Source organism: Schistocerca piceifrons, chromosome 1 (genome assembly GCF_021461385.2).
Source record: "Schistocerca piceifrons isolate TAMUIC-IGC-003096 chromosome 1, iqSchPice1.1, whole genome shotgun sequence".
NCBI lineage: Eukaryota > Metazoa > Arthropoda > Insecta > Orthoptera > Acrididae > Schistocerca > Schistocerca piceifrons.
The window spans coordinates 657511007-657525600 of NC_060138.1; the positions used below are offsets into that span (position 1 = coordinate 657511007).

Consider the following 14594-nt stretch of genomic DNA (forward strand, 5'->3'; position numbering starts at 1 on the left):
GCCCAGATTCGGAAATATCGTAGATCCATGGCTGATGCGCAGAGCAGTCTGAGATATAGTGAGGAAGTGGGTAGTCACCAAGTGACCCGTGTTTACACTTAGTGATATTGCTGTTTCCTCTTCGTTTACTACTCTCACGTCAAATGAAAACAAAACAGATTTCTGTGTGGCCGGGTGCTGTCAAGTGAATTAAAATACATTCACATAATTACAGAAGGCTAAAATGTGTTATTAGTTGCAGAACAAAGAAGTTATTTTTGTCGGTTTGCTAAAGAAATTTTCTTTTATTAATCTTTTCCACTGAGGCAGACAATATATTTGAAAAAAGTGTTTTAATTCCACACACTGATCGCTGCATTTCAAGTGCACGTTTTCAACTTCTAGCACTTATGGTATTATGCCATAATAAAGAACCAAGCATGAGATAACACAGTACTGGTACTCCAAGAAAATTTACATCCCGAAAACCACATTGAAAAGCTTAATATCAGGTTGTGGCCTACTTCGCTTGGAATCTGGACATACGAATGTGCACATCCTTAGTATGGGTCATGAAATTCTGATGCTCTTGGAGTATCTTCTGATGTCTTGTTTCTTTTATGACATAATGTAAGATCCTTTAACGTTTTACACATAGTAAGATACCGGCTCCCTACGACATCGTAGCTATGCAAGCGCGGTGATGACTGTCCTCTGGCGCTCTCTAACAACTGCAGAAATGAACCTATTTCTAACAGGTCATGGGAAAATATTCCGAATGTTCGTTTGAAAAGTGTTCTTCCACTACTTTATGTGCGGTCTCAAGTGTGGATCGCACCTTATCGTCAATCTCTATGGTCTTAAGGTCTATCCACTCAGAGAGATCTTCTTCGAACTTTTTGCTTTGACCTAATAGGTAATTATTTATCTTCTTAGCTGAGTTAGTTTCTATTTCACTTAAACGATCTGTAATATTACAAGCGTTACCGTCAAAGTAAATTTCCTTTTATGCAAGTTGAACTATGTGCGAGAATGTATGATGAATTTCTTAAATCACAGAGCGTTTGACTCTCATTTAAAAATCAACTCTTTGATGACAAGCCGTTTAGTGAATTTTGATCCCAGAAGATCAGACATTTATGTCGTTATTAAAAATTTTACTGGCACATTTATGTGATATATCTTAAATTTTAATACACGCACAAAAAACCAACGTTTTATGTGAAAACTTAGCTTCTCTTGCTGCGTATTAATCTTATGGACCAAAATTATTTGTGAAAGCTTTGTGTATGTAACGACAGTATTTATATTAATTTAAACCGTAAACTGTTTCTGTTTGTGTGTTCGCGCTACTTAACAGTGATGTTGCTATTGGCTGGCTATATCACGTGTCCTAAGCTCTTAATACCCACCGTCATCGGCTGGCGAGATCATGTGACATGAGCTATAATTGGCTTACAAAAGCGTATCGCAATCTTGATTTCAATGCTTTGGAAAGTAACATGCGGTGTTTGGTGGAATTCGAATTTATACTTTTGTAATACGAAAATATGCAACGTACATGTTGCTGAACAGCGAAGATTTTTCCAAAACGTGGTTTTCTCTCTGTGTTTCATTTTCTAAAGCACCGGGAAATTCTATGCCTGCGTATAAAACCATAATCATTCAAAGGACTGATTAGTTACACAGTTCTGAGATCTGAGAGAAAATATACTGTCAGTTAACAGGGAAAAAGTATGTTTTCACCCGGGAGAAAGTGTATTTTTAACTGGGAAATCCGGGAGAAATCCAGGAATTTTTTTTCCTTGTCTGCGTATACACCCTGTCCTCCTCGATCCTTTTGTAGCACACATGCTACATCCAAAATTTCTTTTCTAGATCAGGGAATATCTCAACTTACTGTGCATAATTGCAGCACATACTGCACACCATGAACTTGTCTTCATTTCTGCATGATCGCAGTAGGTGGCAGTGTCTGGTTAAAGGGAGCTGTTTACCAGAATGTCTTTGAGAAATAGAGGAAATTTCTATTTGTTTTTCATAATTTTGGACAAGAATGTGTTTAGCACGTGCTATAATATGCTAGTACACCGTACACTATTAAAGTGATTTCGTGACAACAGTACAACAATATATTTCTTTTCACTGGTGCATTGGGACTACAATTGGCAACAACTTGTATTTTCATATTCAGTTATCATTGTTAGCATAGTGTCTGGGTGTTTAATGCTGAATTTTCTGAGTGTTGGACATATTTCAGTTATAAGATGCGATCAAAAAGTGTCTGTTCAAAGACTGCACTAGACCATTGCGTACAACTCGATGCCTATACATCTGCATTGGAGTCGCACTGGGTTGAATATACACTGCAGCAGTGCTCTCATACAAAAACTTTTTGATCATCCCCCCCCCCCCCCCCCCCTATATTTTCTAACATGGGAAGTATTTACTTTGAACATGTTCTAAAATTTTGGTGAATTTCTACAATTTTTTAAATTTAGTGTTTTACCCTTATTTTGTCCCAGCTCCAAGTGCATTTATAAATAACTATGTTGCAGAAGGTGGCACCTTTGTTTGCAAGGAACAAATTTTACACACTCTGATTTCCCTGTGTGAAGTTTTTATTGCCTTCTCAGAAAGGATGTGTCCAAGGCTGAAAGTATCAAATCTTAAATGTGGGGTCACTGTCTTCACCAATAAAAGATACCATTCCTTGAGTCTTGTGTTCATTACTGATTTGAGTAGTTTCTGTAATGAAATGAAATGAAATGTCGTGTGACGAGGGCCTCCCGTCGGGTAGACCGTTCGCCTGGTGCAATTTGACTATGCTACTGTTTTAGCATGGTAGCAATACTCTACTTTTATCTGCACCCTAATAGAACAGCAAACAGAAAAGGTGACTCAATTTTATTTCACAGTTCTAGCAATCATTTTTCCTCCCAGGATAGTTAAGTGTATCAAGTACACTGCCTTAGTGATTAAATTGATGAGCGGCTCATACTGTCAGAGGAGACATGACATCTGGATGCCCAGCAAAACGTGTGGTTCAGCACAGTTGTCATATCATCCTACACTGTTGATTTTCCATTATACTCTCCTGCCCTCGGGATAAATGCTCAAAGATTTGTTCTTCAATGATTGCCTCCAGTCTTGGATACACCTATAAAACAGAAATAGACTACTAAACGATGCAAACACAATGGGTGAGGACTTACTCTAACACAGAAACTAATTAAGGAATCTGAATTTTTTTTTTAAAGCAGGCAGTGTTACTCAAACAATTTACTCATGAATGGGATTTATGATTTATAAGGTAAACATGTGTAAATGCCCAACTACATTTGTGTAAATGCATGATAAGTACAGTACTGTCACATGCATTTTGCGGATTATATGAGAAGGAAAGGATAACATCAGCAAGATGAAGGTTTGAATTGTTTTAATTAACTTGTAGCTATAAAAAGTAGTGTAATTCCAAAGGAGAGAAAGGAAGTTGGAAACAGCTCATTGGTTAGATATGTAATGGGTGTATATCACAAATGTGATTAACTTAATTAGGGCCCTGTCATCTTGACATGCCACCATGAAACATAAAGTAAAGTAGTTACTTGCTACTCTTACTGCTTACCGTTATTCCATATCCCAGTGCTTCAAGTACATGGTAATTTTTAAAAAATCCATTGTGCATAATTGTCATCTGTTACAGTAGAGTCTTTCATTTCTGGCATGATGTGTGTAACTTTCCATATTATTAAACAATGGAAAATCTAGGATGGAATGTAACAATATTATGAGAAGGAAAATTGCTACTCACCATGCAGTGGAGATGCTGAGTGGCAGATAGGCACAACAAAAAGACTGTCACAAATTAGCTTTCAGCCAGCATTGCCTTCATCAAGACTGTAGTCGTGTGTGTGTGTGTGTGTGTGTGTGTGTGTGTGTGTGTGTGTGTGTGTGTGTGTGTGTTTATTTTTGAGGAATGTCATGCTGGGCAAAAGCTAATCTGTGACAGTCTTTTTATTGTAACTATCTGCGGCCCAGCATTTCCATATTATTGTTGTTGTTATAATAATAATAATAATAATAAGTAGCTAGACGTGTATATTTTGTGCCAAAGTATTTTGTGATTAATCTGAGTCCCCAACTTAAAAAAAAAAAAACATAAATAACACTACACCTTTGTATGCCTTAGAATTAAATGGAATTATTTTATTTATGATTTGTTTTATCTTCTCTACAGTGTTCCATGATTTTTTTAGTCAGTTTGGGAAAACAAAACTCTTTGTTAGCAAGAGACCTGAAGGGTATGGCCTTGTATGTCATCGAGGCATACGTACAATATGTCAAGTTCTGGGCATTAGAGACCTTTATGCTAAAGTTGAAGGCTCTACAAATCTTAGCCATATTGTAAAGGCATTTTTCATAGGACTAATGCAGCAGGTAAGAAAATATTTATGTATCAGTTCTTATCTAATATATGTATAAAATTTTGTCAGTGCTTGGGCAGTGTCAGATTTGAGTTGAAACTTGAGCTTTTACCGCATGATTAATATACGTACAAGATATGTGAGATGATGTCTTCACCTTGCTTACACATTCTCGGTCACACATTCCTAGCTCAGGTCACTCCACATTTATTAAAAGATAAACAAGCAGAGAGTAAGAATGAGATACCTGTGTTTATCGTCTGCATCAGTACAGAGGTTGATTAGAAAAGCTTGGGGCTATGGCTGTAGCCATAGACATCGGCAAGAGGGGGGGGGGGGGGGGGGGGGGCTTGCCATTCCTATGGAATCTGCAGTACAGTGTTTTGTTCACATATATTGACAGAGTAACCATCATTTCTGTCAGGTACCACCTACAAAATTGAGTTTTTATGGTATGACATGTCTCGAAACTGGCCAACTCATCTATATAAAAACTGCTAGTTTTAGAACCTTGCCCCCCCCCCCCCCCCCCCCCCCCCCCCCCCCCGAACTTCCGTTAAAATATCTGCAGACTCCCATGGCCATAACTGTATGTGTGTTAATGTGAATGAGCAGATGATAGCAGATATGTACTGTTCATTCATATTATTTTGTTTGTAGTGATCACCTGTTCATACTACATGACTCCACCAATCCATCCATCCTGATCCCTTCCCAAAGAAAGTGTTTTAGACAATTGTGTCATGAGTGCGGTTATCAGTATTTCGTAGCCCATTGTTATAACTGAGCAGTGAAGAAATCGTAACAGTTTTCCAAGAAGTGTATCAGTGATCATTACTATCACCAAAAGTTAGCATTTGATGTCTGGATACAGAACTGATGCTGATAGTAGATACTTATTCAGATATTGTCTGTAGTTTACACGTATGTGAAGCCAATATGGCTGATTCTTAATATTGGAGTAACTGTTTCCAACTATGAAGGAAACACAAGATGGTGATGATGATTTAAAACGCAATTACATGTAGAATTTTCAGCAACTAAAAACATGTGCAGAAGAGGATAGGGCAAAGTAGTAGGCAAAGTAGGCAGTAAAGCAACTAAATGTAAAATGAGCTTGACTTCTTCTTTGATCCCTAAAGTTCATATTTTCTTCAGCAGACCGTTTTGTGCTGTTTGTGTTGTTGTTTTTAACGAATTGGGGAAGCAACAATTTTAGGAACCTGGAACAAGTGTGGAAAAATAACTGTGGCAAAAACTCCAAATTTGTGATGAGAAACTCACATTTGTTACTTGTGATGCCACATATTGACAAGCCGAAACATATGATGAAATTTAGCAGTACCTTACACAGCACTAAGAGTGAGAAAACACTTTAAAAAATTGATAGGGAACAACAGCATCCAAATCTTGTACCAAGAATTTAACAAACTTTTGTAAACCATATTGAGCAAATCGAGCCACACACACTTAAACTCAGTGAAAAGGACACAATAAAGCTAAGTTGTTTGAAGCTAGACAAGGGGCACTAAGTTTGAATGAACTGCATGGGGAACGTGGCCATATAGTTAGCTTGGCGTGTTACAAGACATTTTGAAGCCATGCAGATAGCTGCTCGCTTGGTAGAACTAAGGATAATTCAGATTATTCACAAGCTAGAGTACTGCACTTTTGAAGCTTACATGAGAGTTAGCTGTCAGAGCACGCACCAAAGTGTTTCACATGTGGATTGGAAGGACATGTTACATGGAATTACAAAAACAGAAGCATGAAGCTTAGAGTAGAAACCCTCACAGAGTTCATTATGAGAGGTATTCATAATATTTACTCAGTTATGTCAAGGCAAGATATATCATCATAAATTACAATAAAGTATGGGTGGAAATGAAACATGTAAAACTGATGATTCTTGGGTATTCATCTGTATCAGACCTTGAATATAAATCACATTTTATAGATCTTCTAAAAAGTTTCATTTCAGCATCATTTGCTGTTAGTATAATTGCTGATTTTGATGATAAATTTTCTGGGTCCCTTCTAACATAGGCACAAAATATTCATTACACTTTCGAACATGCTCTTGGACAAGGTGACACAGTGGTATGACACTACATTTAGGAGGACAACAGTTCAAATCCCTGTCCAGCTATCATGATATAGGTTGTCTATGATTTTACTAAATTGCTTAAGGCGAATGCTGCGACGACTCTTTCCCAGTGTGAGCTTGTTGTGCACCATCTGTAGTGACCTCATTGTCAAAGGAAAATCAAACCCGAATCTTCCTTCCTTCCTTCAAACTTTATCTATTAAGCTCATCCATTAAATATTTTGTGTGTGTGTGTGTGTGTGTGTGTGTGTGTGTGTGTGTGTGTTCATCCTTTAGCTATTTACGTTTTACCACAACAGAAGCAAACAGCACAGTATCATCAGCGAAACAAGTATGATTTATATATGTCCCATCAACAGGTATCTCCTTTTATGTTTCCTGGTTTAGGGCTCTGAAAAGTTCCTCTAGACCTACTGAGAATAGATTGAGTGATACTGAATCTTGTCGTGTGACTCATCTTTCATGAATTTGCCGCTATCCTAATGCAGTCTGATAGAAGCAATAGCATTGATGTGCATGTTTATCACTGTAGTAACATATATAGAATCAATACTTTGTTTCTGAAGAGCACTTAGTTAAGATATTGTGAGCCACTATCTTTCTCAAGATCTGTGAATCCCAACAGAGGGATAATTCAGATTTATTACTCTTTCTATAACTTTGTTGTGACTTGCAAGTAGCTTATTTGTGCTGTATGTGCCTCTTAAGGCAGCTCGTTCCATTGCTTGATTAAAAACCAATGTTTTTTCGAAGTGGTTGGTGGTAATCTTGGTGAATATCTGGTACAAGAGAGAGAGGAAGCTGAGGAGTCTACAGTTTCTTTTGTGTCTCGTCTCTCTGTTTTTCTGTGAAGTAGAAGACTTGTAGCATCGTTCCAGTTTCTTAAAAATTTGATACTGTCACAGACAGGCCTTATCACTGTCATTTCCTGGCATCTGTCCTTTTTTACGCCTCTGAGGGATTTACACACTTTATTTGGCATCATTTCCATAAGTCATTATTTCCACTATTAACTACCTTCGTGTTTTAATCTTTACAGTACTATGCAAAGATCAAAAGGGTTCCTCAGATGCATGTATTTTGGTTTATTTTTTTCACACACATTATTTTCAGTAGTTTCTCTAGTTAACTTTTTTGTATCTTCTAATTTCCTTTCAAATGCATTTATAAATAGCTTCCTGTAATTCAATCATTACTTGTGTTATTGTTTGTTGGAGACTCACACCTTCACTTTAACAGTTCTTCTTCATTGCTCCTTTCTAGCTTTTTGGGTTGTGAATTGGGGATCTCTGTCTGTCTCTCCACTGCTTGTCTCCTTTTTTAAGTACACCTATTGGGTTTTTCTCCCACTTGCTCTGTGATCTCCCTCACTGTAACTGCCAGTCTGTTTCTGGGTTTTCTTTGTGATCTATTTCATGTTAACTTTTCAGAAAATATGTTCTTCGACACTTTCTCATCTCTCATTCTTATCATATACCCATATGGGTTGCTTTTTTGTTTCAATTTGGTCCTAAAGTTGCAACATTCTCCTCCTTTTTGTTGTCTTTCATCATTCTAGCCTTTCTGCCTCTTGCATTCAGCACCTCATAAATATTTCACCTTTGCTGCTTACATTTTTCTCTCTTCCCTTTTTTTTCGTAGTCCATATACCAACTGCATATTTCATAATAAGTTGATTATGGAACTTTTTTACATACCTTTTGGATGTCTCTGTTCCACAGAACACCTCTTTCACTTTGGAGAAGCACTTTGCATGTTGTATTCTTTTCCCAATCAGGAAAAAAGTGTGATATTTTTCTGAAGAAAAGCAAGAGAAGGAATACTAAAATAGATATTGAAGGATAATGCAGGTAGGATGATGTAGGAAAGGGAGAAAATGTTTAACAGAAAAGGAAAAGGATTGGGAGGGGGGCCCCTTCAGTCGAACTGACTTAGCACATGGTCACTCTCAAATGGAGATGGGAAGTTTATGTAACAAAATGTTCCATAATGTGTCATATTGGTATGTGTAGGACATTGTAACTCTGCATACTGGTACACAATGTGTAATTTGCATTACAGAAGAGTCACCATGAACTTGCAGAAGAAAAAGGATTACATCTAGTGGAAATGAGGGAGGAAAATGCTTCCTTTCCACGTGTTGTTGCTTCACCAACTGTGTGCCGTTCTTCTAGTGATATTCCATCAGATGAAATCCGTGATTTGACACAGGTTTGTATTTCTGATACAGAATTGTTACTGCATAAACTTTGCCACATAATTAGTTCTTGATTAAGAAAAAATCCATAAGTCTTCTATTGCCTTTTCTACTAGTTTTAATACCCACCCCTATAGCCTGGGTCTCTAACACACACCTGTGTCAAGCCACTCACTTGGAGGTAGATGGTTTGAAACGTAATGGTGAAAGATACTTTTGCCACCAATATTTGATCAGTAAGGGATTGGAGGTGCTGGCAAAAGTTCTTGGACTTTGCACCATTGTTCTGGATTAAATTTGAAAATCCCTGCATTGTGTAGTACAGTGGAGGCCAGTGATGCTGTTGATAGCACTCTGTCCCTCAAAATACCCAATTGGTGCTTTATGGAGATTTCATCCTGATCCTTCTCTCATAATCACCATCTATGCATGCTCTACACTATATACAGACTTGTTACTGTAACCTACACAAGACAGTTAAAACTCCCATACTTTGTTAAAGATAAGTACCATTGTGTATGAAAGATGAAGAACTTTTCCAACTGGGAAGCTGAGCCTAGTCACGTCAACCAACCACCAGTGGCAAGTGATTTTAGTTTCTAATGACTTTCATAGACACCAAGTCATACTGAGCACTGTAATTTAGGATATGGAATATAATTCCTGTTAATTTCACTAAGTAGTTGTTGTTGTCAAGCAGACCCTACTGAGTAAAGAATTTATGGAAGCCATGACTTACATGAAAATCCAGGTGTAGCAAAACAGTGTTCTGCAACTCTTAAATCATCTTTTGTCATCGCAGCCCTGTGTGTTTGTAATTATACAGTTCTCAGTGTTTCACAATAAATGTCACTTCAGTAAACATTTTCGCTACAGTTCTTCATACAGTGTGTGTATTTATTTTCATGTCAGTATAATAAAATTACTTAACATGTTGCCTACTTTCTTTCATAAACTAAACTTTAAATATTGACAAATGGGATAGGGAAGGCGATTGATAGGGAAGGCGATTCATTGTTGACAAATATTTTTTCCCTTTTTGCCCTTGCTAAGCACACATCCTACAGCACTTCAACATTTTTCATGATATTGACCAAACGATGGACGACACATTATCCCACGAGACATTTCAATATTGCTCAGTGATGACTGATACATCCAATACACACCGTCTGCACAGTCTTGATGAATGAGGGATCTTCTCTTATGTTATGTTCCACAGTTTCATGTCTTGCAGAGCACTTAAAGTTTCACAGGCTGTGTGTGGGCGAGTATTGTCATGTTGGAACAAGATATCACCTTTGAGTTGCAAAAATGGCAAAAGAGTGGATTTAAGAACATCGTGCACATACTGAGCACTGGTTAGCATCCCCTCTAGAAACACCAAAGGTGTAAGGGAGCTGTAGATCATCACACCCCAAACCATAAGACCTGGATTGGGGCAGTGCATCGTGGATGAATGCACTCTATGAGACAGTGTTCACCAGGTCAATGTCGTATGACCAACAGTTGCATGCAGGCAGAAACTGCTTTCATCACTGAAGACCATGGCACACCGTTCCATCTTCCAGGTGATCCTCTGACAGCACCAGTCAAGCCAAGCAAGTCGGTGCTGTGGCATGAGAGGAAGACGGGCTAGACATGTGCATGCCCATAGTCCCAGTGCTGATAACCGGTTCACAACAGTTCTTATTGACACTCTTGGCTTACAAGCCCTCTTATCTGTGCTGCGGTAGCTGTACGGTCAGCACACATTTCACAATATTGGCTGACCGTTGTTGTGTGTACTTTGGTCGGTTGTGTAGTAACATCTATACTGTAGTGAGCCCACCTGTGCCACGTTAATTTTAAAGTGTTTATGTCTGTACAGTGTACTGTACATATGTAACTGTGTGTTTCTTAATGTTGTAATTCCAGCATTACAATGAGAATAAGAAAAAAAATTGTTCTTTGAATGTGAAACTTGAGGGCTTGAAAAGACTAGACAAAGGAGAAACATTTAAAAAATATTTCTGCTGAGTATGGAGTCGGTGAAGTGACAGTTGAAACAAGTGTTCTCTTTTTGTCATTTGAATGGAAGTCAGTGAAGAAATCTGAGTATGAAAAGCTTTATTTGTTTGGCTTCCTTGACAAGGACAAAAAGTAAATCAAACAATGGAAAATCCAGGATGAAATGTAACAGTAGTTTGACAGGATAGTCACTACTCACCATACAGCGGAGATACTGAATCGCAGACAGGCACAACAAAAAGACTGTCACAAAATAAGCTTTCGGCCAACAAGGTCTTTGTCAAAAGCCCCCCCCCCCTCCCCACACACACACACACACACACACACACACACACACACACACACACACACACACACACGCGCGCGCAGACCATAAACTGAAGCTGCTGGTAATAGGGAAGTCTCCTATGCCTAGAGCTTGAAGAAATATCACTGCTTTTGCACTGCCTGTTACATATGTCCACCAAAAATCTGCTTGGATGAACAAAAATATTTCAAGGATTTTTTTTTTTTTTTTTAAGATTTTGTTCCAGAGACCAAAGATTACTAAAGAAAAAGTGCTTGCCTTCCGAAGCAATCTTAATGCTTGACAACACTGTTTCACACCCTGATGAGGAAGAATTATAATGTGACAGTATTTTACAATGCTTGAAAAAAAGGGAAAAAGGTATTGTCGTTGTTTGCTTCAGACACTTCTGCAAACAGAAGATGAGGGAACCATTGAAGAATTTCTAAAAAAGAGAAAAAAACTAAAATAAAAGACATAGTTTACTGGATAGCCAAATCATGGCCCGAAATAAAGGTGGAGAAACTAAAAAAGTCTTGTAACCAGATTTTATGGAATGAAATGGATACCTCCAGTACAGATGAAGATGAACTACACCATTGGCAGAACTGATGGAAAAAACTTGCTGGATATGAAATTGTGAATGCGAGTGATGTTTCAGAATGGCTGGACAGTTTGAAGTGACTGATCTTGCAGATGTTGAAACGTTACTGAACCTGCTGAAGACAGTGATGATAAGGAATTGCCTGAAGAAATTGTACCTGTGGTCACTCACTCAGAGGGTTTGGTAGCACTAGATGTGGCATTGCGTTATATCGAGCAGCAGGCAGAAACTACTCCAGCTGACACCATGCTTCTTAGATGATGGTGTGAGCTTCCTGCCAAAAATAATGAGGCCCTACTGTAAAACAAAGGACTATGCACAATTTCTTTAAAATATAACTTATATTTTTGCCACTTGGAAATGTGTGCCCATATATGTACAGGGTGATTATAATTAAAGTTAAACTTTCAAAATGCTCTAGAAATAACATCACTGGTCAGAATGACGTCAAATTGCATCAGAATATTATCGAAGAAGGGGGTAAACATATGGCAGGAGAAAAAAAATAGTGTGAAAATTGATTAATAGATGGCGCTGCATATGTCAGAATACGTAAATGAAAACACCTGTCATGCGCACGACCCATTGAAGTTGGTATATAAAGACGCCGGGTACACGGCTTTTACTCCTTTCGCACCTGCGATGTCTCAATTCAGGGTCACACTGTGCTTGTAAAGCTGTATTACAGGAATGATGACTGTGGACACGTCACTCTGCAGAAGTTCCGGACACTGAGGGGTTTGAAAAAAGGTATTGGTCCAATGACTGCCATGGGTCTGGAGAAAATGATTCAGAAATTCGAAAAGATGAGTTCTTTTGATGTGCAACCTAGTAGATGGAGGAAACGAATTGATTCAAAGTCAGTGGAAGCGGTGGCCAGAGCAGTGCAGGAGGAGATGAGTGGTGGTTTGTAAATGTGTAGTGCACAGAGAATTGCCTGAACATTGGACACACCCACGGTGCTTAAAACCCTATGAAACATCCTTCTTTGCATCCATTCAAAATTATCCATGTGCACTAGTCGCTTCCTGTTGATCTGCCAACAAGAGAGACCTTTGCTTTAAAATTTCTTGCTTGCATGGTTGCATGGAAGCGGCCAATGATTGGCAGTGGAAGATTTTTTGGACAGACGAAGCCCATTTCCATCTGACAGGATATTTCAATACACAGAATTGTTGAATATGGGGAACAGAAAATCGAATCGACATGCAAATCAACCAGTACCGCTTCATCCTGAAAAGGTCACTGTGTGGTGTGGGTTTATGGCATCATTTATCATAGGGCCATATTTTTTCAAAGAGACAGGTGCTTCCAGTCCTGTTACCTGTACCGTCACTGGTAAGCGCTATGAGTGGCTTTTGCGCAACCATGTCATTCCAGCTGTCCAACAGCGTGGATGTGTGGCTGAGATCATTTTTAAGGAAGATGACACACCTCCGCACATGGCAAATGCAGTTAAGCAGTTGCTGAAGCGCCATTTCAGAAATGCTACAATTATCAGCCACCATTTCCCTACAGCCTGGCTGTCCTGATCTCCTGATCTTAATCCGTATGACTTCTGGCTGTGGGGCTATCTGAAATATGTTGTGTTCAGTGCTCCTATTGCAAACTTAGCTGCATTAAAGGCACACATTGTGCAACACGTTCTGAACGTGACCCAGGAAACACTTAGATCAGCTGTGGAACATGCTGTTTCTCGATTTCGGTTTGTTGCAGAGGACAGTGGATAGCATATTGAACATGTTTTGTGCCAGTCACACAGAAATTAACAATCCGATTTGATTTTGATTGATGCTTTTTATGCGGTTTTTGACCTCAGGATAATTAAAAACTGATGTGAGTGATGCTTGTTATGTGGTTTTTGGCCTCAGGACAATTAGAAACTGATTTTTCTCATCTGATATGATATGACCTTGCCATGGTGGTTGGGCTTACGTAACTAACAGTATCACACCTGTACATCCATGCACATAGAGTAGTATAATTTTTTTAATGTCAAATGTCACTATTAAAGTATGATGCTTGCAGTGCCATCTATTGCTACATTTTGTAACTATTTATTTTTCTTCTGCCATATGTTTTCCTCTTCTCCGATGTAATTCGCAGCCCCAGGTTGACAAGTAGGTTTCGCACGTACCCCCTGGTACAGGCCAGGCCCAGTCAGGGGTGATTGCCTGAGCTGCAACCTTCCCAAATCATCGATTGGCCCCACTGTCAGGTGTTTGGGAGGTGTGAACAATCACCTAAGGTGAGTGTGCCCCCTTGTGAAGGGCCCCCCAGTTGGAAGGAGCACACCATCAGAGACGCTGACAATCATGGGTGATTTTCCCACAATGAACCAATAATCTTCACCATCAGCATCTACAAAACGTAAATATAATGAGGCTAATGATTCAAAGACCCTTCCCACTGCACCACATTTCCTCGTGGTCTCATGTACTGAAGATGGTCAGTCCTTTGCCACGGTAAATCCATTTATTATCCAGAAAGGTGTTGATGCAATTGCCAGCCCAGTGGAATCCTGCTCTTGTTTATTGAATGGCACTTTGCTTTGGAGACTACTTCTGATTCTCAATCACAACTGCTTGCCGCCTCGCTTCTCCACAGCCACCCTGTTTGTGTCGAGGCCCATAGAACTCTGAATTCTTCACAAGGTGTTACTTACACTAGGCTGCTCTATGGTCTAACTGAGGCCGAAATTCAATCTCTCTGATCAGGGTGTCATCACTGTCCATCGTGTAATGAAAAAGGTCGATTCGTCCTTAGTGTCAACCCACATTCTTTTTCTCACCTTTGATGGAGGGGTGCTTCCGTCAAAGATCAAAGCAGGCTCTGAAATTACCACAGTCTGGCTTTACATTCTGAACCTAATGCACTGCTACCAGTATCATCATTTCAACCACACTAGAACGCCTTGTTGAAACCCAGCCAAATGTGTAACCTGTGGTAGGGATGCGCACAAGGGTGATTGTCTGCCTCTTTCT

At 39.0% G+C, this 14594-nt stretch overlaps 1 protein-coding gene and 1 long non-coding RNA gene across 2 annotated transcripts in view; one reads left to right on the forward strand and one right to left on the reverse strand.

Moving 5' to 3' along the window:
• Positions 1–14594, forward strand: part of LOC124787845 (28S ribosomal protein S5, mitochondrial) — a 109113-nt gene that overhangs the window by 57236 nt on the left and 37283 nt on the right. The window contains exons 7-8 of the mRNA XM_047254799.1: positions 4220–4419; positions 8575–8724. Coding sequence (XP_047110755.1) covers positions 4220–4419; positions 8575–8724 — 350 coding nt within the window. The remainder of the gene's footprint in view (positions 1–4219; positions 4420–8574; positions 8725–14594) is intronic.
• LOC124787853 overlaps positions 2871–14594 on the reverse strand; it is a 62704-nt gene continuing 50980 nt past the window's right edge. Inside the window, exon 2 of the long non-coding RNA XR_007016020.1 lies at positions 2871–3139. This is a non-coding gene — a long non-coding RNA (uncharacterized LOC124787853). The remainder of the gene's footprint in view (positions 3140–14594) is intronic.